General features: G+C 41.7%; 1 protein-coding gene across 5 annotated transcripts in view; it reads left to right on the forward strand.

Annotated features, from left to right (window-relative positions):
* The window catches only part of pde4ca (phosphodiesterase 4C, cAMP-specific a), a 43955-nt gene that overhangs the window by 10787 nt on the left and 11012 nt on the right, over positions 1-22156 (forward strand). The window contains exon 1 of one of the 5 annotated variants that reach the window (XM_053884016.1): positions 8949-9076. The exons of the other annotated variants lie outside the window; for them this stretch is intronic. Within the exon in view, the coding sequence (XP_053739991.1) occupies positions 8949-9076 (128 nt within the window). Of the gene's footprint in view, positions 1-8948; positions 9077-22156 lie in introns of those variants that run through there. 5 annotated transcript variants of the gene reach the window in all.

Genomic DNA, 22156 nt, shown 5'->3' on the forward strand with positions numbered 1-22156 from the left:
GGCCCTTTGGACGGACATTTAAATGCTCTGTCGATTGAGAAATGTGGTGTCTTGTCATCCCTCATCCCACGTACGAATGTGGATTTTTTCTCGTATGAACGTGTTTTTTTCCCGTACGAATGTAACAATTCCTTTTTGTAGCCAAAGTATGCTGATTGGGGAAACTCATACTGCACTAGGCCAGTTTTTCAATCGTGTGCAGCTCTCAGGAGGTCGAACAGTTGTAGGAGTCTTTCTCAATGGTTTGTTCCGTGTCTCATAATGTCAAGAGCTGAAATAAACGGCCGGTGGAGAGTTATCGCAGGATGCCTGCTCAGGAGGAGGAATTAAACAAACGGAGAAGCCAGTGGAAAATAAATGTCCTTGGAACTTAAATTTAGAAAACGGCCAAGAATTTTCACTCTGTGTCGAGTTTGATGAAGATTCTCTTTCCACTGCAGCTACACATTAGGGCTCATTTTCTCCTTAAAATTATTTTATTGAGGAGTCTCGTTCAAATATGCACTATGCTGGCAGCCACTTGGGGGGCGTGGATATTTTTCCTGTTTTAAATATGCATAACTTATTGGCTAAATTCTCTGTAAAATTTGATAAACATTCACTGAATCATCTGAAAGTCACAGGCCATGTGTATTATGAGGGGTGATTAACACAGTTATCTAAATAATTTGTGGTTTTATAATCCATTAATCGCGATTAATCACGCTTTAATATTTGACGCCACAAAATTTACGTTGGGATACTAATGCAAACACATGAGAACTCTTGGCTACATAAAGATCGCAAAATATATTTTGTTTTTTCCATTTTTTTAATTCAATTTTCTTTCCACCAGCGCAATCTCATTTAGTCTGGATGCTTCAGTCATGACATCACATTGTATAATGTGGTGTATCTGGAATTGTTCCTGGCAACTTTTTCAAACTTTTTACCAGATTAATATGTGTTATTTGAGCCAGTTAATTATTGTTGTATGCTAGGCTTGTTGACCATTTACTCTTCAGTCATAGTTTTGAGTTGGAACGTCATAATGCTGCTGATGTCCTCGCTTGCTTGAGCCTCAGAGGCTTTCAAAACCATCTCCCTGCTCCAACTTGAACTGCACTCTCTAACTCCAGATTATTATCCATCCTAGTCCTGAACTCTATTTAAATTTGGGATGCATTCCTCGGGATTGACTGAAACGGATATTGCTGTCAGGCTTTGGCAGGACAAGCGAAGACCTGCATGTCAATAGATCGCATTTGAATCACGATTGCACGGGCAACATGTTTTCGGGTGAAACAGGAAATCATTTCAACTTGATCTGTATTCACGGTATCAAAGTTATTGAAAAGTCAAGTCCAAGGAATCGCAGGCTTCCTTTTTGTTTGTTGTCATAAATAGCGTGCGTTTCGGGGGGATTTTCTATGGATTTTTAATGGAGAAGAAACTGTTCATAAGTTTGTGATGTGTATGCTGTATGTCGTGGCGTCTGTTTTCTCCCTTATTCTGTAACATATCAATGAGCTGGTGAAGGTGTTCCGTCTGGTGCCGCTGACCAGGGTCATTAATAACAGTACTATTATCCAGAATGTCAAAATGTAGTACTGACAGACCTTAATAAGGGCAAAAATACCATCAGGAAGAATTGAAATAAGATCAAAAGAAGAGGTAGGGAACGCTGGAAATGGAACCTCAGCAGAAGCTCCACTTGAATAACAAAAAAGAATACGCATTGACCCAGAAGATGAATGATCTGGAAAAGTACGATCCAGTTGGCAATGGTTGTCAAGAAGCTAGTGGATGAGATAGTAGCACAGAATTCCATTTATTCTGGTAAGCAATAAAACGCAGTCAGAAAATGGAAACGAAATCCTGCGATGTAACTTTTGCAACAGTATCTATTTATATTTTATTTTAATTCTTTTATTTTCGGAGTGTTGAATAATGTTATGTGTACTTAGGTAATAATGTTGACAGTTCTACAACTTTTGGCTGTTCTTATAGTCACCACTGTGCTCCCAGCATTGGGTGTTGTGTCATATTATTATTGAGTATTAAGTGGCTTACGGCACATTTTTATAAAGAAACAAAGTTTTTCTCATTTTCACAAGGACATTTTGCAGATAATATGGATCATCGTGTGAGCTGAGAACTCAATATTAACCAGAAAAGTGAGTCACCATTAAAAAAAAGTATTGAAGTATTGATTGACAACGGTGCAGCTGTGCCTCGGAGGCAGACTGCTAACATGAATACACGGTTGAAAAATAAACAGCACACTAACGGCATTTGTTTTTGAGGGGGAAGCTAGCATGCTAACATAAAGTATACTCTGTGTAAGTGTTTGGATGACATCACTTCAACACTGTTTCCTGCGGTAACTGTCAGTCAGCGTCGCCTCAGTCCCGTTGCACCCAGTTTGCTCCCTCACTTGGTCTCTCTCGTCCGCTCAGCACCCCACCCCTTTTCACTCTCTCGCTCTCTCCCTCTAAAAAAAGATAGTGTTGTTTGTTGTTTTAAGCGCGAGTTTGGTCCCCCCACTCTCAGGAGAGAAGTGAACAGAGAGCGCTCATCGTTTATGGCTGACAGCGACTGCATGGGACGGCCCACTCCAGGGAGCATCTGATGGGATTATAGCACTCTGGCGGAGGGGTGTCATACCTATGGACATCTCTCTGTCAACCTTGTTGGAGCCACTTGAAACACCTTCAGGAGTTTAGGAGGAGAGTGAGAGACGGAGGAGGCTTACTGATGTTCTATTGCTTTGATATGACCTACCTTTTGAGGCAGCTCTGCTCTGTAATACATATCTTTAATGCATCATTACTACTCAGAAATAGTGGAAGCAAAGCAGCTTAGAATGGCCCTTCTTGTTCATTCATGAGAGCATGAGGTGACAGGAGTTTCTCCAACATCAACCAAAGTTTTTGCATCGACCTCTGAGCAAGTACTTTGATTGAACGATCCAGCGGCATGATGAACAAAGATACCCGCTTCTCCAGGAAGATGCATGGCAGCTCCACTCGCAGGCACTCATGCATCGGGTATGTATCTGTCTGTCGCTTCCGTGTCCCGATATTTTTGGATCGGTTACTCTTAAGATGTTTCTAAATACTGCTGCAGAAGTTGCGTGTTTGTCATCACATCTGATTTGTGAGTCTTTGCTGATCTTCCTGCTTTGAGCGCTATGACCCAGAGCCACGCTGTTGTCTCCATGATGAGCACGGTGTGACTGTCATGTGATTCACAACTTTTGGGGTTTCATTGGAGGATTGAAGATGTGGCGACAGCTGCATTGGTTTCTTGTGGAGCAACGTCACTGAAGATCTTTTTTGCGGCTGTTTAGAGTTTGTTTAGTTTTTTTTTTTTTCAACAAAATGTGATTTTGTCTTTATGAGCACTCGGTTTCAAACATTTTTATTTGCATTGAAACTCAATGTTGCATCGGTGGTCATAACATCCCCTCAGGATGAACTGTTATATAAGATTATGCGCTTAAAAAATAGCAGCAGACACAGAATGATTTGCGCACACACAAGGAAGTCTTTTTATTTTTGGAGGGGGAAAAAGCCAAATAAATAAACTTAACAACTATTGTATTTAGAGAAGAATCTGCTGATCAGGATCTTTCTTAGCTGTTTGCAGGGCAGCGAGCTATGAACTCTGGGCATAAGACATGTGCCTTGAAAGTGTCATCCAAACTCCTCCAGCAGTGAGCTTGTTGGAATCATATGAGGAGATCAAAGCTGGAGATTGAAACCACAGCCAGAAATATAGAAGTGCACTGGGGAGAAGGAGAACAAGCCTGTATTCTTGTTACCTGATTTGTACATCGTGTTTCCTCGCTCCCAACAATACGCTGTGACGAAGGTCCGCCCATCAAGATAACTTTTTATTTCTATTTTCCACAACACGCCGCTTGCTCGTCTGTCGCCAACTGGAAAAAAGGATTCAGAGTCTGTCTAAAAACTCCAGGATACGGAGGGCGATCCGGAACACCACCGATATTTAATCATCTGTTTGTTGTCCTGATCCCAAAGTCTTATAATAGTTTCATTGAAATCCCTTAATTTGCTGAGACATAATGACGACTCATATTTTCAGTCAACTGATAATCCACCGTTTTTGGCCGCACACGTCTCTTGAGTGAGTGTAAAATCTGGATTGCCTTTATCCAAGTGAAGGTCTGTAATAGCACTTTACTGTGTAATATTTCTTGTATTTTCTGCGCAGTCATGCGTCCGTGCCTTCACACAGATGCGCAGACAACAGTTGGCCTTGTTGTGCCTCACAATAGCGCGAGTCAGGATCGTACCAACAGTGCTGGGGTACCATTTATCCTTCCTCTTGGCGTCACTGCTCCAGTCCAGACTTGGTGCCGGTCGTTCCCAATAAAACTCAAACAGCTTTTACCCATGTGAGGGTGTCATTAATCGCCCCCCTCTGACAACTCTGCCAAGTTGTCCCTAGATCTGAGTGGCAAAGTGAGTTGCTCAAATTCTTATTTTGTTCTTGTTAATATATTGTATTATTTTGTTCTGACTCACTTTCACCATTGAATTGAATCAGTTTATATGACGTTAAGATGTAGCTCTTGTCAATTTAAAGTAGGTAAATGGTGAATTTTAAACCCTTGAGCAAGTTTTCTATAGCGAGGAACTGCAGAACTTCTCAGTAACACTTCTAGTAGCATCTTTTTATCTTATTCCTGCTTGTAAAAGGTTCTGCAACCTACAATACATTGGGTGATTTAGTTCTTGAGGATCATCTGACAATGTCGCTTTCCCACTCACTTGCAGCCCTTAACTTGGACTGCCGGGGTTGTAGGCTTGAGGAGCCCCTATCAGCTGGGATCAGGTGAGATATTTGGGGGCACCAACCCCTGCTGTACGTCCATCTTAACCACCTCAGATGGACTTTTTCCGTTCATGGCGCGTCTTGTTTGACAAGCTGAGCCTCCAGGACTGGAAGACAGCTTCTTGTAAATATTGCACAAAAGCATGGAGAAACTGACACAATGGTAGACCGACTGGCATGAGGAGATAATTTGCAAAAGAGAGTCACCCTGGCTGAGGGTGGGGAAGTCATGATAGGGCATACGTGGTTAGAGATAGCGGCGCGTTCAGAGATAAGTTCAGGAGGCGTTTATAAGGAGGCTGCTCAGCTCATGTTTTGTTAGTGGAGTAAACTGGCCGAGCAGAAGACAATGTGTCAGGTTAGGTCAAGTTACCACAAAGGGTTGTCAGTGTCAGAGGTCCCCCAACACACACCCCAAGCACACAGGCATCAGTCAATAGGGTCTGTGTGGCTGCGGCTGGCAGGCGGCTGTGTGCGTCACTGCTGTACTCCATGTTTTCAGCATGACTGATTTCCCCAATCGCCTGCAGAGCCTCATTGATTTCTAAAGACAGCAGCAGCCTATGCCACTTCGGCTCTGTGTGTATTCTAAACCAGCAGCTTTGATGTAAATCGCACCATCACATGGATCGGACTATAAAGAAAAGCACGAAGAGAGGGGAAAGACCACCATAAAGACTTGTGATGTGTTGGTGGAAGCAGTGACTGTGCTGGTGATGTTCGCCCTCCAGTTGCATGTAACTCAATGTACTACTTCTTTTCAATCGAAGGACTCAATCAAACATTATTTTAAACACGAGAAACATTTTAAAATAAACATGGTGGCGCGCATGAACGCTCTGCTTTCTGGCCACTAGAGGGAGGACCTGGCTCAATTATGCAAATCAATCTCTGAAAAATCTGACATTTTTCATCGAACTAAGCTGGACAGTCTTTTAAAATAAATGTAAATGGTGATAAAAAAAAAAAAATTCACGTATAATTTCGAACTTGAAGCGGTTATGATTACCGCATTGTGGCAGTGTTGAAACCCTGATAGAATTATTTCAAAGTAAAGCTTTTTATTATTTATTATATTTATCATTTATATTTTTCTTTTATGCTGCTGCTAGTTTTAATATTGATGTTTATTTCTTAGATATGATTATATTTTTTCAGTCGTTTTCTTTTCTGTATAATTGTGCTTCCATACAACAGAAGCAGCCACAACTTCCAATGTATTAAATCTATATTATTTTATGGAGTGGTTTGCTTCTGCATGCCTGCATACCTTAATCTTTCTCCGTTACATGACTCAGTCTCTCTCTCTCTCTCTCTCTCACTGCGTGCATGTGTCTCTAAAAGTCTGTCAGCCACCCAGTTCCCAAATCAGAGGACCCCCCCAAACAGTGTCGTCATGCGAGCAGATGGCAGCCCAATGAATCACGGGTCGACACTGAGCCTTTTTACTACGGTACATGCTGTTACGTGTTCACGAGCCACGACTGCATGGCAGCTTCTTCGCCAAAAAATATGAGAAAATGCTTGAGCTAGAGTGACTGCAGCTATTACTGAGCAAATGTGCCTTTTCATTTTGTATTGCAGTACTTTTAAAAATATTTATCTTATTATTGTTTTTGTAATTATACGTAGGTAAAATTTATTTACTTTGCAGGACAATGAAAAACATTTTGTATATATAAAGCGTTAAAGTATTATGAATAAAAATGCAAAATTATAATTGTGATACGACACAAATAACATGGGGTGTATCACCACAGCTTAAAACAAATGTCACACAGTTCTTATATCTTTAAAGCCAGCAGTGTGATTTGACGTTTGTGTTTTGTGTAGTTACGTCTCACAACAACGTGTTTGCTGTTGCTGTCATGAGACCTGTGTAAATGACACTCCATCGACCTCAAATTGACAAGTAGCCTGGAAAATCATCATCAGAATTTTAGGGATTGCGTCGTCACATGGACGTGGTCCAGGATGTGACGGCAATTTGAGGTGAAACTGAGCAGATCCAAACATTTAATGTCCGTCTCCCTGAAACATCCGCTCTCCTCCACGGTGCTGACGCAGGTTGATCAAACATGCTTCTGGCGTCTGTAGGAGCGAGGGTGTGTGTCCACATTCAGTCGAAGAGCTATGAGGGAAACATGCTAATAAAACCCACATGCTGGCAAGAAAAAAAAGCAGGAAAAATATCCTTGTTTTATCAATGATTTGCCTCCAAGCACTGCAGATCCCAAAACGACTACCTTCTCTTAATCTCTGCGTGACATCAGATTTCTACGCCGCTCCCTGCTGGAAGGGGCGTCCAGTTCAGTTTGGGGATCCATCCTCTCCACATTACCTTAGATGGAGGCTTGTTTTATGTAGTGATGCACGACACTCGAGCTAAATTAAGATTTCATTAAACAATCATGTGGCTTGCGAAGCCTGTTCTGAAGCTGTGACAATTACTTTGTGCAAGTCATGTCAATATCACACCCATCAAACAAGGCAGGCTTCTTGTCAAAATGTCATAAGTTATATAGTTTTTCCATAATATGGCACATTCATTAAAAAAAAAAAGAAGAAGAATCCCATGTAAACATTCTTTTTGTGTGGCACATTTTAAACAAACATCTCTTTCGGTGGAAGCTGTGGAGAATTTATGTTGCGAGAGTGACTTCAAAATACTGATTCAAACACTAATTTATCACGTGCAAAAATACCCTGGATCACCTGCAGTGTACGTCCATATTGAGACCCAATAGTTGGCGGTGAGGACAGACAGGATCATCGCATGAATGCAGGTAGTTTTACCAAACTTTGCCTCCAGGAATTAGAGTAGGACCTGGTGTTCCATTCTGATTAGACATGTATTTTTGCAGTTGTGGCCCATAACTTTGAAGGTGTGTTCCAAACGCTAGCAAAAGTAGTTTTGCTATAGTCGTGTTGATGTGTGTAAATGTGAACAAATACAGATGGATCAAAACTAATAAATGTGTCACTAGTAAGCAATGATCTGAAGCAGCTCAATTGTTATTGTTGCTCTGCTTGTTAGCTGTGGATTCATGCGCGCTGCCTCATGAGGCCGAGCTCCTGTCAAAGATTTCCTGTTAGAGTTTTTCGAACCAAGCTCAGAGAAGCTCGACCTTCTTCGGTTTCATATTTACTTTTCACATTTATGTTCTTCAAAAATACATCGCCCCTGGCCGCGCCTGACCTTGCATGCTGACAGGCTAAAACCGTGTGTGTGTGTCTGAATGTGTGTGTGTGTGTGTGTGTGTGTCAATCAGTTCTTATTCAGATCATCCAAACTCTTAATTTTGTCATGTCAGACTGGGTTGTTGTCAAAGGCTCGTAGCAAGTGTGTGCACCCAGGAGAAAGACTAGAAAGGGATTGGAACGGTTCAGACATTTGGCCAGGGAAGAACTTGTGCTGGCTCTGATCCCGCCCCCTATCTTAGCTCTGACCTCACTGTTTGAAACTTGTTCCCTCCCGTGCGTGATGCACTCACACACACACACACACACACATATCGGCCACATACCAACACACATAGCCTGCTGCCCGCATACAAACACGTCACACAGATCCACGCTCCAAAAAAAAGAAAAAGGAGCCAGCTACTGTGACAGACTGGAGCAGCAGACTGGACTGGGATTCTCTGGGATTCAAGGTGCCGCAGTCGCGAAGGAGAGGAGGAGGAAACAGAAGGAGAGCAGAGGGGGAGCAGAGAGTCAGAAGGGGAAGAGGGCAGCCACTTTTAGATCCGGAGCTTTACATGCAGGGGTGGAGCAGTGCTGAGCGTGGTGATTCTCCAGATGCAGAGAAGACTGAGGGACACTCACAGGAAGCTGAAGCCATTCCCATCATCTAGACCAGGAGAAGATTCGCCCGCGTGAGCATGCAGTTCTCCGTCCGGTCCTAGAGTCGGGGCTGCCCTCCTGCCAGAGGTAATGAGAACCCCTCGGAAGCCTTGGAGCGCCGGACAGCACGACAGAGAGACAAGGAAGCAGGCCAGGCACTGCAGGGATGAGAGCAGCCGCAAGCTGAGGAGAACCAAGAGAGGGAGAACCGCCGAACGCTCCAGAAGAGGAGGGTGAGGAGCAGAGTAGGCTAAAGAAAGATGAGTGTGCCCACCAACTGTGGGTTCTGTTGCTCTGTGGAGCGGAGTATGACTGTGCGGAGTGGGAACATTTGGGGATCACCATGCGCTGTCAACAGGCCTATTGACATCATGCAGAGGCGCAGGCGGTAATTAAGAGCCATTTCATTCTTATCACTCCGTCTTTTTGTTGCTCTCCATCATCACTGTCTTCCCCCCCACACTCCTTCACTCGTGAGACAAACTCACATTCAAGTTCCCTGTTTAGCAAAGTTAGAAAAACATTATTTGAACTAGTAATATGATAGTAAGTGAAGTATTGTGATTCAAAAGCCCCTTTTCTCTGCTAGATTTCCCTTATGACTTAACTGGTTCTTAAAAGCAATGTGAAGGTTGAGTAATATGCTGTTATTTTTACACTAAAACATCTATAAATGTTATAATTCAGCCCTCTAGCAGTCCAGCTGCTGTTGGGAGCAGAAACTTGAGAACTTTGAAAGAGGGCGCATGTGAAACGGCCCTTTCAGACACCCTTGAAGTTAGTGAGCGCCTTTGTTTTCGTCTCAAAATACTGCATTAAGTGCTGTAGGAAATCTTTGTCGCTTTGAGCAAGGACTTTGGTTCGCTGGCTTTTCTTGGGGAAGTTAATTGTCAGTCAACTGTGTGTCAGAGTTAATGAAAAACATAAACCAAGTCCAGCTAAATTAAGTTAAGTTTAAATTGAGATCATTGCAACCGTTCAGACAAAAACATCATAAATATGAAGTAGATATAGCAAAAAATAAATACATCGTATGCTTTTTCAACATAATGTGTTTATTTATATCAGCTGTGATATAATTTCCATTATTAATAAACAGTCACACTACCATCACAGTGCCATTACACACAGCAGCAGCTCTGAATTGTTCATCACACAGTGTTGTTGGGTGCGAAACTCAACCACACAAGAATGTCCAACACAAAAATCAGGGGCCGATGAGAATATAGATTTGTTCATTACAAGGTAGTTATAGTAGGCTGAAATGCATGAAGCATTTCAGTGGTCATTTAGAATATAAAGAATCCAAAGTACTCTGTTTTCTTCTCTCTTCGAACACGTACACATGTACCTTCATCATTTTCTGCATCACTTTTTCAGTTTTTGTATTTATTTTTCAACATTTAAAATCTCTTTTTACCTGAAAACATGACTGATTCGCCAACTTTCCTGGGTCTCTGAAGGCGATCGTTTACATAATTTAAATCAGTGTTGAATCCAATTTTAGAAACATTGATAGCTGACCACATTGAACGACTTGCTGGGCCACATTTGTCCCCCGGACCTTGAGTTTAACACATGAGAAGAGTGGGTGATGCTAGTTGAACTGAACCAATAGATGGTCAGTGAACGCCCCATTAGGTCACCTACAACACTGTGACAAACAGCTTTCAGTGAAGCACTTGCATGTATGTGAAAAAAAAGTTTTACTCAGAAGACTAAAATTGAAAACCTTTTTTAAAAGCTGAAATGAGATTCTTTATGTGTCTCTTGTTGTTATTAGAAATATGAGACAGGGAATCAGTCGAGTCAATAGCTCAGGTTTATGCTCTGGGGGCGAAAGCGAGGTGGAGGGCAGGAGGAGCGGCGGCACATGAGCCGCGCTGCTGCCCATTTTAGGAATCTATTAATATCTCATATTTAAGAAGTTGACACTTCTAAATAAAACATTGTATTTGTGTCACTGGAATCATATCTAGCGCCGCAATAAAGCAAATATTTAATCACCATTAAGGGATCGACTGCATTTTCAATCGTCAATAACAAGTGGATGAATGGTCGCCAGGAAGGAAAGAGGGATATTAATGTGCAGTTTTTGACAATAGAGACCAGATGCAGTTTGTCAACTCCGCTGCGTTTTAAAGCCTGTATCTAGCCGTCAACTGTTCCAGACGAGAGTCGAGATAACGGGAGGATTCGCTCCTTAAAAGGACAAGGTTGAGGCTATTTGATCAGGATGGTGTTAAAGAGATGCAGGAGGAAACATCTGCTCTAAATATGCGGGCCGCTCCAGTTCGCCATCCCGGCCTGAGCCGTGGTGATCTTCTTCTGCCCGGTGGCACTTATTGGTTTTCCCCGCTTCACTTAAAAGCAGCACCTGCTTTTCCTAAAAGGAGACAGATAAGGGGATTCAGCAGTCAAATCCTGCGGCTCTGAAACGTTACGCTTCCTTCATATATTCTTTTTTTATTAAATTTTATTAACCAGAAATCAGCTTAAGGCTGTAAAAGCATTCTAGAAGCGTGTTTAATTTCACCCTATTGACTAGCTCAGCATAATATTGAGCCTTTTTTTTTGGCTATAATATTTTACCCAGATGTCTATGGTCCTCGAAGTTTAAATCCTTAGAGCTTGGTTATTTGCTTCCTGCGTCAGCATGAGGTCATTCTGCTTATGCCCCTTTTTCAGTTACATCATCGCTATTATTGAGCTGGCTGCGGGGCTTTTTTGTTTTTGCAACATTCAACTTGGCAGCAGAAAGAGTTGAACTCGGGCCTCATTAGTCGATAATATATTTTCATAAAACTCCTTTCATAAGCTTGATTCCGAGTCTCTCAGCTTGCCGGTTAGAAAACTGATGCTATATTGGTATTGACAGATGGTGAACTGATGCCTGCATTTGATTTTTAAGGTCTTGTTCTCTGGTAACTTTTTTGCTGGAGTTGTTTTGAGTGCTTCTTCAGAGGTTACTTTTTTTGAATTTTGTTTTTAGCTGTTTGTTTTGTTGCTATCGTGTGAAAGATTTTTTTGTTTTCTGCTTTTATGTACAGACAGAGCACCAGGCCGTCTCAGCCTACACTGTCTAATATGTTGAGCCCTTGTTCTACATGACGTGTGTCTTTATGACGAATCTCAGTTTCAATATTTATTAACCTCTGAACTTTTGAACGTAGCACCCAAAGCTTACTGCCATTATGAATTTGGCTGTCACGATTTGATTCATGTGCTGTGCATACGTTTCCAGTCTGTCTGTTTTGGAGACGGCACAAGAAAATCTTAGTGGTGGTCGAGCTAATCTGGGTCCTTTTTTATTTGTTTATTTTTGAAATAATATTTTCAAAAAATGTTAGTGGTCACAATTTTCACGCAATAAAAGCAAAGGGATATCTGATTAATACTGTGGAATATGTGTGTTTGTAGCAAATATTACTTGTATTCTTCATATTTATGGGACCATAAATATTGTCTCCATAATGATAAATAAATGATAAATCTCCATAATGATATTAGTCGTAACTGTGATTCAGTTATCAGCTTGTATTTTTTGTGTCAAGGTCATCAATGGAAGAATTTTTGGAAGAATGTATTGAAGTTTAGTCTTGTAAGGAAATTCACGGCGAACAATGAAATATGGTGCGAGACCTCACGTAAAAACTGGATGGCAGCAGCCTAATAACAACACAAGAAAGTGAGATGGGGTTCTGAAACTGTCTTTTCTTGATCAGTGACTTGGAGTCATTTCCGCATTGGTCACGGCGCAAAGCTTCTGCCAACAACTGATCAGAAATCCTTTGGCTATGCGAAATGTTTTCGTTCTGGACATAACAAAATGTCATGAATTTCATCTGAAATCCATCTGGATCATGAACAACATCTGGTCATTGCTTTTATTGAAACAGGAAGTGCGTGTGGCGACGAGCGGTGCGTGAGAATAATGCCCTGTCAGTGATGCTTTCATCCGAAGCGATTCCATGTCAATGTAGTGCACGTTTGAGGCGTCTTAGTCGCTGTTTACGGCTGCAGATTTCAATTGGTCAGAAGCAATAGTTAAATATTCAAGACCTAAAATTCTGTTTATGTGCATTGAGGTTTTAAGCTGCTCTCCAGACGCTACAGTCCGCTGCCTGTCCACCATGCAAGTATGACTTCCATCATCGCGAGCCGCTCTGGGCCAAGTTTTATGTCGAGTGGGTTATTACATGGGAGGCTGTGACAGCCAGGAGGGGTGGAAAAAGATGACTTCTAAATGAGCAACTGACAGCCGATATAAGTATGAGCTTTGTTTGCCGGTTTGGATGGAGGAGTGTGATTTATTCCTGGAGTAATTGCATGTGAATTAAGAGCTTTGCAAAGAAGACAGTTTTGGCAGGCTTCGCGCGAGTGAGGTAACTCAGGTTGGCTCCTGGAGGTAAATGTCTATCGAACCTAAAACTCTGTTGTCAGTTGAACCTGGAGAGAGGGAAAGCAAATCTTCACATGTTCATCTTATGAAGTTGCTGTCTGTTGAGATATATTTTCGCGTGCCAAATAATACTTACAAACCTATCCAGATTGATAAATGGTTTTAAGTGTAAAGTTGCAGAACATAAATCATTTTCAGAAATGTCGTCCTTTGCCATCCACCTGGCATCATTCACCCAGGCCTGAGTCGCATGATAAATGTGTCTGAGAGTGTTTCCAGAGCTTTGACTTAAACTGCTTTGAATGTGGGTCTGGCTGACGGTCACCGTCTGCAGTTCGGACAGTTTGCTTGCCATTCTTTACGGTGACGGCTGGTCAGTAGCTGTAATGGCAACTGCCTTTCTAGGGCTTCGCTGGTGAGCAGTGTGGCGAGAGTCACAAACTCTGATGAGGTTTCCAGACCCTTTTTTTTTCCAACCGCGACGGAATAATTGCTCAGTTTTCTGATTGACTGTTTTCATATTGCTAAGATGCTCTCGTCCACATTGTTCTCGGACGCTGACGTAACCTGTTCGACTCTCAGTTTCCATCTTTGCTCCACTTTCTTTTGCGCCAAATTTTAATGGCACTTCCCTTTCTCTGACTCAGTTAATGGCTTTTGGATGATCTGACCGTGATTAGCTGTTTTGTAGCTGCAGAAAAATCCCCTTAGAAAAATGTTGACCAGAGGCTCGACTGGATTTTTCCAAAAAATATCATGACTATGTTCATGAACAGTGTGAATTGAGCTTCCCCCTTTCTTCATCTGTCAAAGCTTTTTAAGGTTATTTTCATAATAAGTTGAGTGATTTTTATTATTAGAATTTTTATGCCAGCAGTGAGCAGTTAAATGCCAAGAAGCTTTTTAATGTTATGTAAAAAAGAAAGATATATATTGTGTAAACGTTTCTCAAGTAAAGAAGAAATTTGTATTTAAAAATGAAAATAAGTACAAGCACAATGTTATGGCACTACATTTAATTTATCCGAAATAATATATGGGGAAAATAGAAGAATAAATAACTTTGAGGGGAAGGTAGTTTCCTAAATCATAAATAAGGCACTATTATCTCTCTATTTATTTTTAGAAAATTTATTATTATTTGTAATTATTAGAAACAATATGTTTGGACTGGGAATGTAATCGTGAACTATATAAAAAATTGTTGAAGGAATAGGAAAGTCATAATGAGTGTAGCCACCTGTGCACAGCTATACACCGACTTGCTAGAATAAGGACAATATCTCCCTGGATATTTGTTGTGGTGCTCACTCTCTATTTTGCAGCTATGCAAACTTTTGTTTTCCTTGAAAACTCGTTTCGTACTGCGTTTTAGTCATGACCCCTGAGGCACAATTTTCAAATTTGGCCCATCCTATAAGCGTACACTGAAGAAACAACCTGTGTGTTTGCAAAATTGTAATATATTCATGCGGTTAGTCTTTTTCCTTCTTTGTCCGTATTGGTTTTCACCTTCGACTGTTGAGCCAACTGCTGTCAAAATGTAGCTCTTCGCTGCTCTCCAATCCTACAGGCTGATCATATTCGGACGCTTTTATAGACCCGCTGGTGATTTATGTCTGTGCTCACCTCTGGACCCTCGATTCTTCTACTCTCCTTTCTCTGTTTTCTTTGCTGAGCTATACGATCCCGAGGATAACCGTCTGAGGAGTGTGTGTGCCTTGTTGTATATATATCATTGTGGGGACTAATTCTTGGAAACATACCTACTTGTGGACATTTTGCTTCGTGGGGACATTCTTCCACAAGTCCAAGCCTCAATTTGAGGATGAAAACATCTGGGTCATTATAATTAGGTTTAAGCTAGAGTCCTGGTTGAGATTTGTTTTGGATGAATAAGGTTGAGAGATACATGTTTATCAACTTTGACTTGTGAGGATTAATTCTTGACCAAACACTTCCACTACTACAGTAAGGTTATAAGCCACAATTTTGGGATGAAGATTTAAAAATCACTTTAGAATTGGGTTTAAGTTTGGTTCAGAGTCCTGGTTAAGGTTAGCCATTTGTTTTGCATGGGGAAAGCATTATGTCCATGAGCAACCTCACAATGTCCCCACAAGGACAGTAAAACAAACTGTGTATGAGAGTGTATAACTGGAGACAAAACATCCCCACTCTGCCTTCAAACTGCTCCGTCCTTTTTCCAAAGTTACTTCAAGTCATAACATTTATCTAAAGTGAGGCATACCTACCTAAACAATGGTGTTCACTCAACAACGGTACAGCATGTACAATGTATAGGATGTCCTTGTTTTCCAGCCCGCAACGTTCACCCAGGGAGAGACAAAGAGCAGGACTTATAACATTGAAATGTAAAAGTTTCTCAACAATTTCCGCGCAATAAAATTGTTGGAATGTTTGCAGCAGATAAGAAAAAGGACAGGGTTTGGATTTCGAGGAAATACAAAAGAATTGAAATTTAAACTTTGACTGTCGACAGCTGCTTTAGTCCCAGGTCATGCGTCTGATACCTGTCCCTGATGTAACGCTCTTTTGAAAGAGAAGGTTTTGATTCCGCCAAAACTGAAGCATCCTTAAACCTGTCTGTAGGGTTTACACCTGCCACGAAAGTTGATGGTGGTGCTTGAAATTACATTCCAGTGTGAGTGAAATCTGGATCACTCTGGAGTCCATTCATTGTTGTGTAAGTTGTGTTAGAAGTGAGAGGCAGTCTGAGACCAAAGCATTTTTTTTTTCAAATCACATTCAGAAACATTACCATGGTCCAAGGTGCCCCTCTCGCCAACTATTGTCACGAGTGTGTTGTGTTCTTTGGTCCTTTGTGCAACCATTTTGCACTCACCACAACAAATGGTGTCAGAAGTGGAATTTTATTTGCATTACAGACTACAGGATTTTTTCAGAATGTAGTGGCATGTTGCTGTGTGAAGTACAGGATTTGTTTTTACCAGATGAGGGCAGGAATTCTCCCTATACACTAGTTGTGGTAGCTTGCTTGTATCATTCTGGCAGATAAGAACATCACACATAGCAACTGCTACAAGTTCATGAGAGGTCAAGTGCCATCACGTTACAGCCACCAACCCAATAGTGATTAAATCCACCAGAGATTACAGCCTTCATCTATTTCTTTTGGACGTCCAGAGTTAACTGCAAAATAAACTATTCTGCTTTAATCACATACAGTGCACACGCCACACCCTTCCCAGTGCACACACAGCAATGTTTTTCTCACTGTTGGGACATTATATAAACTTCAGTTCATTTCCTGGAGTCTTACCCGACACATAACCATAATCACTACTATACCTCCACTTTAATCTGAGGCTTCTGAGTTTATCGTTCTGCGGTCCAGCCATCCGTCGCAATGTCACTCAAGTAAATACAGACTGAGACGGTCACTTTGCTTGTAATGAAATATTCTCCATTGTTGTGAGTGGCTGTTGAAATTCCCAGATTTTGCTTGTAAACAATGGGTAAAATCTATCTTGCTTTTGTTTTTTTATATGATAAAATGAAAACAAAGACATTTATTAATAGATAAAATATGAAAAATATCTTATTTGTCACGTTGTTCTATACGTTGTTTTATATATATATATATATATATATATAGAGAGAGAGAGAGAGAGAGAGAGAGAGAGAGACATATACTCGCAGCATGTTGGTTTCATGTTGGTAATTCACCGGTTTACCTACAGAAAGGTGGCTTCCATGTGGTGTATCTACGTCATAAAGGTTGATCGCTGAGGCATAAGAAGTATCAAATGCTGACTCAGCAAAAGATGATCCTGTGAGATTAAAGTGCCGGCCACGCGTTCTGTTCTCCAACTATCAAGCGACAGTTATGGTAATTCGTGCTGTCATCTGACGGGTGAAGGGCCACCAGCAAATGTCTGCTGGTGAAACCGCAGGCTGTAAATGGTTGCAATAGATCTAAAGAGAAATTTCAGAGCTCATTTAAAAAACATAGACATCCTCTGTGACGATAATCTACTATGGCTGCCGGCGGAAAGGCCGATCCAGTCTTTCAAGTTCCCGTGGGTGTCACTAATGCTCCCTCGGCTGCAGCGAAGGTCCTGGGAATGATGAATGACGGTTCCGATGACAGTTTGCCCTGGTTTACAGACCCGCCTCTTCTCCCTCTCTTCCCCCTTGATCTGCCCTGCAGCTTCTGTATTTTAAAGCTCCCCAGATGGGATTGACGCTGCCATGACACGCGGTGACGCAGGCAGGGTGTCGGGTATCCGGGCCACTGACAGGTTACCATCAATCACTTTTTACCAGCCACCACTTAGGTAACGCTGTAGCAAGCCACGGTTTGGGTTTTTCTCATGTAAAGAGTGGAGGAATGTGACAACTAGTTGGAAACAAAATTAAGTTGTAAGACTTTCTACATTTCATACAGCTTGTCATGCAATAATGAACCCAAAAATAACCGTAGAAATTTAGTTCTTAACTCATAATACATTTATTACTTATAAAACTATATCGAAACAATTTGTTTTTTCTTCTTTAAATTTCATGAATACAGTTTCTAACCTGCTGTCCCTTTAAATTCGAGGGCAAACTGTGGCCCGCGGGCCACATGGGGCCCTTGGCCTTTATCTATAAAGGCCAAGGGAACCCTTATGAGGTCAGAGCAGAACTGCAAAAGAAATTTGGCATTTTTCCATACATATATGTGAAGATTGTGAATTAGAACTCACGGTCTAAAATGTGAGCCCTGAGAAAACTGAATTTCCTTCCTTCTTTTTGCTTTTATTTTACCTTTAACTTCTTTTAACTTTTGCTGCTCAATAGTATTGATTTGTAAAGATCTACTTCTAAACCATTGACGTATTTGCCTCTCCTATTGGATGGAATATTATATAACTTCAAATTCGACATTTTGGCATTCATTCACTCATGCCCATGCATAACTTCATCTTACTGCTGATTTCAATCTTTGCAGTTCCAAGTACACCCAGTAGGGGGACCCTGGAGCTAAAGTGAACAGGAACCTCCTTGCTGCTTTAACTGCCATATTTTTAATTCAGCATTGTGCTTAGCAACACCTTCCCACAGAACATTGTTATTTTCTAAGTTTTGTTATTTTTGTCACTCTGGGGCTGAGAATGGGACTGAAGAGGGGGTGTCAGAGAGGGAGAAGTGGGGCGAGTGGGTGGGTGTGACTTGTTGGTATGTGAAAGAGACAATGGCTTCGCAGTTAAAGAGCTGACATGTAAAAGCTCTTGTGTTTTTACACGGCCTTCCTGTCTATGAGCCTGGATACTGACCTTTGACCTCTTAGAGACACAAGACTGTGGAATAAAGAGAGTTAACCCATGCTTCTGTCAAAAACAGTACAGCAGACATGTACTGAAAGGACACGCATCAGGTCGCACACGAATCCCTGAACATGCGTTTCAAGAACATTACTAGGAATAACTTGGATTGTATTGCCTTCCATGAATGTTTCTAGTTTGGTCTGAATGAATTAAATGCAATAGTGAAAATAGTATTAGCATTTAGTTCAGTCATCTAGCTTATATTAGATTTATTAACTGTATTAGCATTACAAGTACAAGATAGCGAATAATAATAACAACAATAGCCTTTCTATAAACCCAACTGTACATTTGAGACAGTTGTGACACAAACTGGAAGGCGGGGCTTAGGGTTAGTATGAGGTGATGGTTGGAAAGGGTTGTGGTTGTGACCTTGGCAGCAGTAAAGTTTTGGGAGACCGAAGACAAGCTAGTAACAGGAGGTGACAAAACAGTGGACAAGGATGGAGGACACAGAGGGAGGGGCGGAGTCAGAGCGTGTGCTCTCTCTTTTAACCCGAGGGGCTGTGGAGCTGTCAAAGGTGTCTACTTTTGAAAGTGACTATTCTACTCCTGGTATTCTACACAAGGTGCCATCCATGAAAAGGTGGAGAAGGATCTGAACGTTACCTCCTCGGGGGGGTCTTTTCTGCTAAATTAGAGGGCTAGGTGCAACGTCTTTCATTATTTTTAACGGTATATAGGAAGGTTCCAAGGAAGAAACAAAGGCTTCCGGAAGCAATGGCATTCAAAGGTCAGAGTGAAATTTAAAGATCCTTGAATATGGCTCGAGCAAAATTCAAATCTAGTCGTGACAACGCATATTTTTTGGGGTTCATCTCTTTTGACACCATCATCAGCAAAATTATGGACATTTACAAGCTTTGAGAGAAATTATATGGTTGAGTACAGATTCAGCGCTTTTCCATCGCCAACCAGAATAGCCTCATATCATGCATTTGGTGTTGCCGTAGCAACAACAGCTGACTGTTCACGTGTGTCTAATTAAGGCCGTTTCGAGGTCTAAAACTTGATGCATTGGTCATCGATTCTCACTGATCTGAGATTTTGTGCCTGTGTGTGACTGAGTCATGCCTTGATTTGGAGGGGACCGGTTTATTGGAAGTTTCGCTCAGCTCGCTCACGCATCCTGATGATGAATTTCATGTTGAAGTAGATTCCCGTCAGTGTCGTGTGTAAGTCAGGACTCCACGTGTGCTCCCTGCTGAACTGTGAGAAATGGAGAGAAGATGCAGGAATTTAAATAGCAGCGAGGGAAATACGTGGGTGATATTGCGATCTGTGATCTATTTATAGCGCCACATCAGCTTCAAATAGAAACTTCTCGATAAATATTCATGAATGAAGGGGGGAAAAAAACTCAGAGGGAGAGGAGAGTGGCGGGATGAGGGTTCTACCTTAGATGCTATTTTTAGATGCATCGCTGCTTTTTGCAGTCGATGTCCCCTTGCTGTGGGAGGCTAAATTTAGCTGCATGGAGACAGAAGCGTGGTGCAGAAGTAAAAATAGAAATGTGTTTATGGTCAGAGCATGCAGGAGCAGCCAGGGGTTGCAGCATCTTTTGGGGTGGGAGGTGTTCTGGTAAATCATCAAAGTATTATTTCAGTTTGTCATATTAAAGCACGGCCCCGACCACTTCACCAGCGTGTGCACAGCTGTTGCAGATGCTCTGTCACTCCAAAAACGTCTGAACATTTTGTGCTTATTTTCTGGGTGCGTTCACATTGTCGTTCACCTTAGCCCAGCGCTCCCGTACCACCCTCCCCTTCACTTGCATTCTCCCCTTCCTCTGACTTTTCTGTTGTCTACTTATAGTGCAGTCAGCGTGTCTGAATCCGTCACATGAATGGCGGGACGGGGGCTTCTGTTTGGCTGCTGTTACGTAATAGCCAGTAATACACCAACGTCTTGTCCTCATGCTGCATCTATGCAAGGATGGAGGGAGGGAATTTTCAGAATGAAGCCTGCACACTGCAGATGTTGCATTGAAAACACTTGTTAGGTTTAGACCCTGCATCTGTGTTTTTAGCCCATTTGGGCTGCTAATTTATCCCTGGAGTAAAAAAATGACCAAACATGACCTTTGGTATTGACCTTGATTTTCCCCCGGATTAATAACTCTCATGCATTTTTAGATCGAATGATAACATTCATTGAACATTCATTGGATGGGGATGAACTTTTCCACTTGAGTGTCTCTTTAAATGTACTCACAATACTCCATTGCGTGTTCATCCCAGCGCACGGACCTTTGAGGAGCTGAGAAAAAGATCAAAGACCTTGACTGTGTTTACACGCTAAGGCTAGTCAGACTCTAGTCAGAGCCCTTTGATCTGACTTGTCTCTCAATATACATGCAAGTGAGAAGAAAAGAATTGTAGCGAACAAAGCCGCTCAGGATAGCTGTGACAAGATGATAGACACATGCACCATTATTTCATTGTTGCAATATATTTGTATCTGGAAGATTCATGACTGTATTTGTAGTTGCAGAATAAAGTAGTTGATCCAGCCAAGTGCTAATGCTAATTAGCATTGTTGCTAACATGCTTAAACAGTCCTAGGGTTGCCACTCATCCCTTTAAATATGCAGTTGTTTCATATGTTTAATGTGAAAGTGAACTGAAATTGTTTAACTGTCTGCTGTCTCTACCCTGTTCTGAGATAGAGGACAGGCTCTGTAGATTCGTGATATGTAGCTCAGATTCGCTTTGACATTGAGTCTTTACATGTCTTCCATAAGTAAAAGGATGTGTTCAAAAATAATAATAGAAACAATAATAACGGGCAAACATTCAGGTACCCGAGTCAGCAAGATGGAGGTACTTGAAAACTCCTTTCCTGAAATGTTTTTTTTATACCAAGCTTATGCTGAAAAATAGTTGCACATTTTTGGCATTAAATCTAATCTAATCTAATCTAATCTAATCTAATCTAATCTAATCTAATCTTATTAAAGGCCAGTGCTGCAAGTTGCATCTGTTATTTTTCTGCAGGAAAGTTGGCCAGTCTATGGTGTCATTTCCTGAAACCAATAAATCACTTCTGTAATCCGGCTTGTGAGAACGGAAGATCTAAGAATGTGAATGTGGTCGCAAACTTCATGCGGTCATTTAGACCAAGGGATTTCAAGTTCCTCTCCAGAGGTCCATCATTCTCAGACTGTAGAGAGGGGACACAAATGGTGGCGCATCATGAGGTCTTGTTCATGAGTGAGGGCAGGATGATTGCCAGAATAATGGGTGTCTGTATCCTGAAGGTTGGCTGGATTCTTGAATAGAGGGCGAGAAGTTTTCTTCTTCTGCGTGTGCCTTTCACCCGTCTGAGGATAGAAGAGCTGGTTAGTGGCAGGAACGTGCGTCGACTGTGAAGAAGGTCGTCGCCGTGGCTTTATTTAGCATTTCTCGATAGTCAGTTCTTGTTTGATCAATGGGAACTCCTCCTCACCTGGGCGGCTATTTTTAGCCCTCCACTCACACGACCCCTCCACGCTGCTCTCATCATTTTCTACCCGCTGTTCGCCGCTCACCTGCCTCCAGTTACTCACGCACGATTCCCACCATTAATGAAGTGTGCTTCTGACCATGATTTTATTTCTTTTCCAGTTGATGATAAATGTAATGCGCTTTTGTGTCTGTTATCACGCTGATCAGTTCAGCGGCAGTTGCCAGGTCTTTCACACACCAAGGCCAGAAATAGAGTTGATTTATTC

The sequence above is a fragment of the Synchiropus splendidus genome, chromosome 13 (genome assembly GCF_027744825.2).
Source record: "Synchiropus splendidus isolate RoL2022-P1 chromosome 13, RoL_Sspl_1.0, whole genome shotgun sequence".
NCBI lineage: Eukaryota > Metazoa > Chordata > Actinopteri > Syngnathiformes > Callionymidae > Synchiropus > Synchiropus splendidus.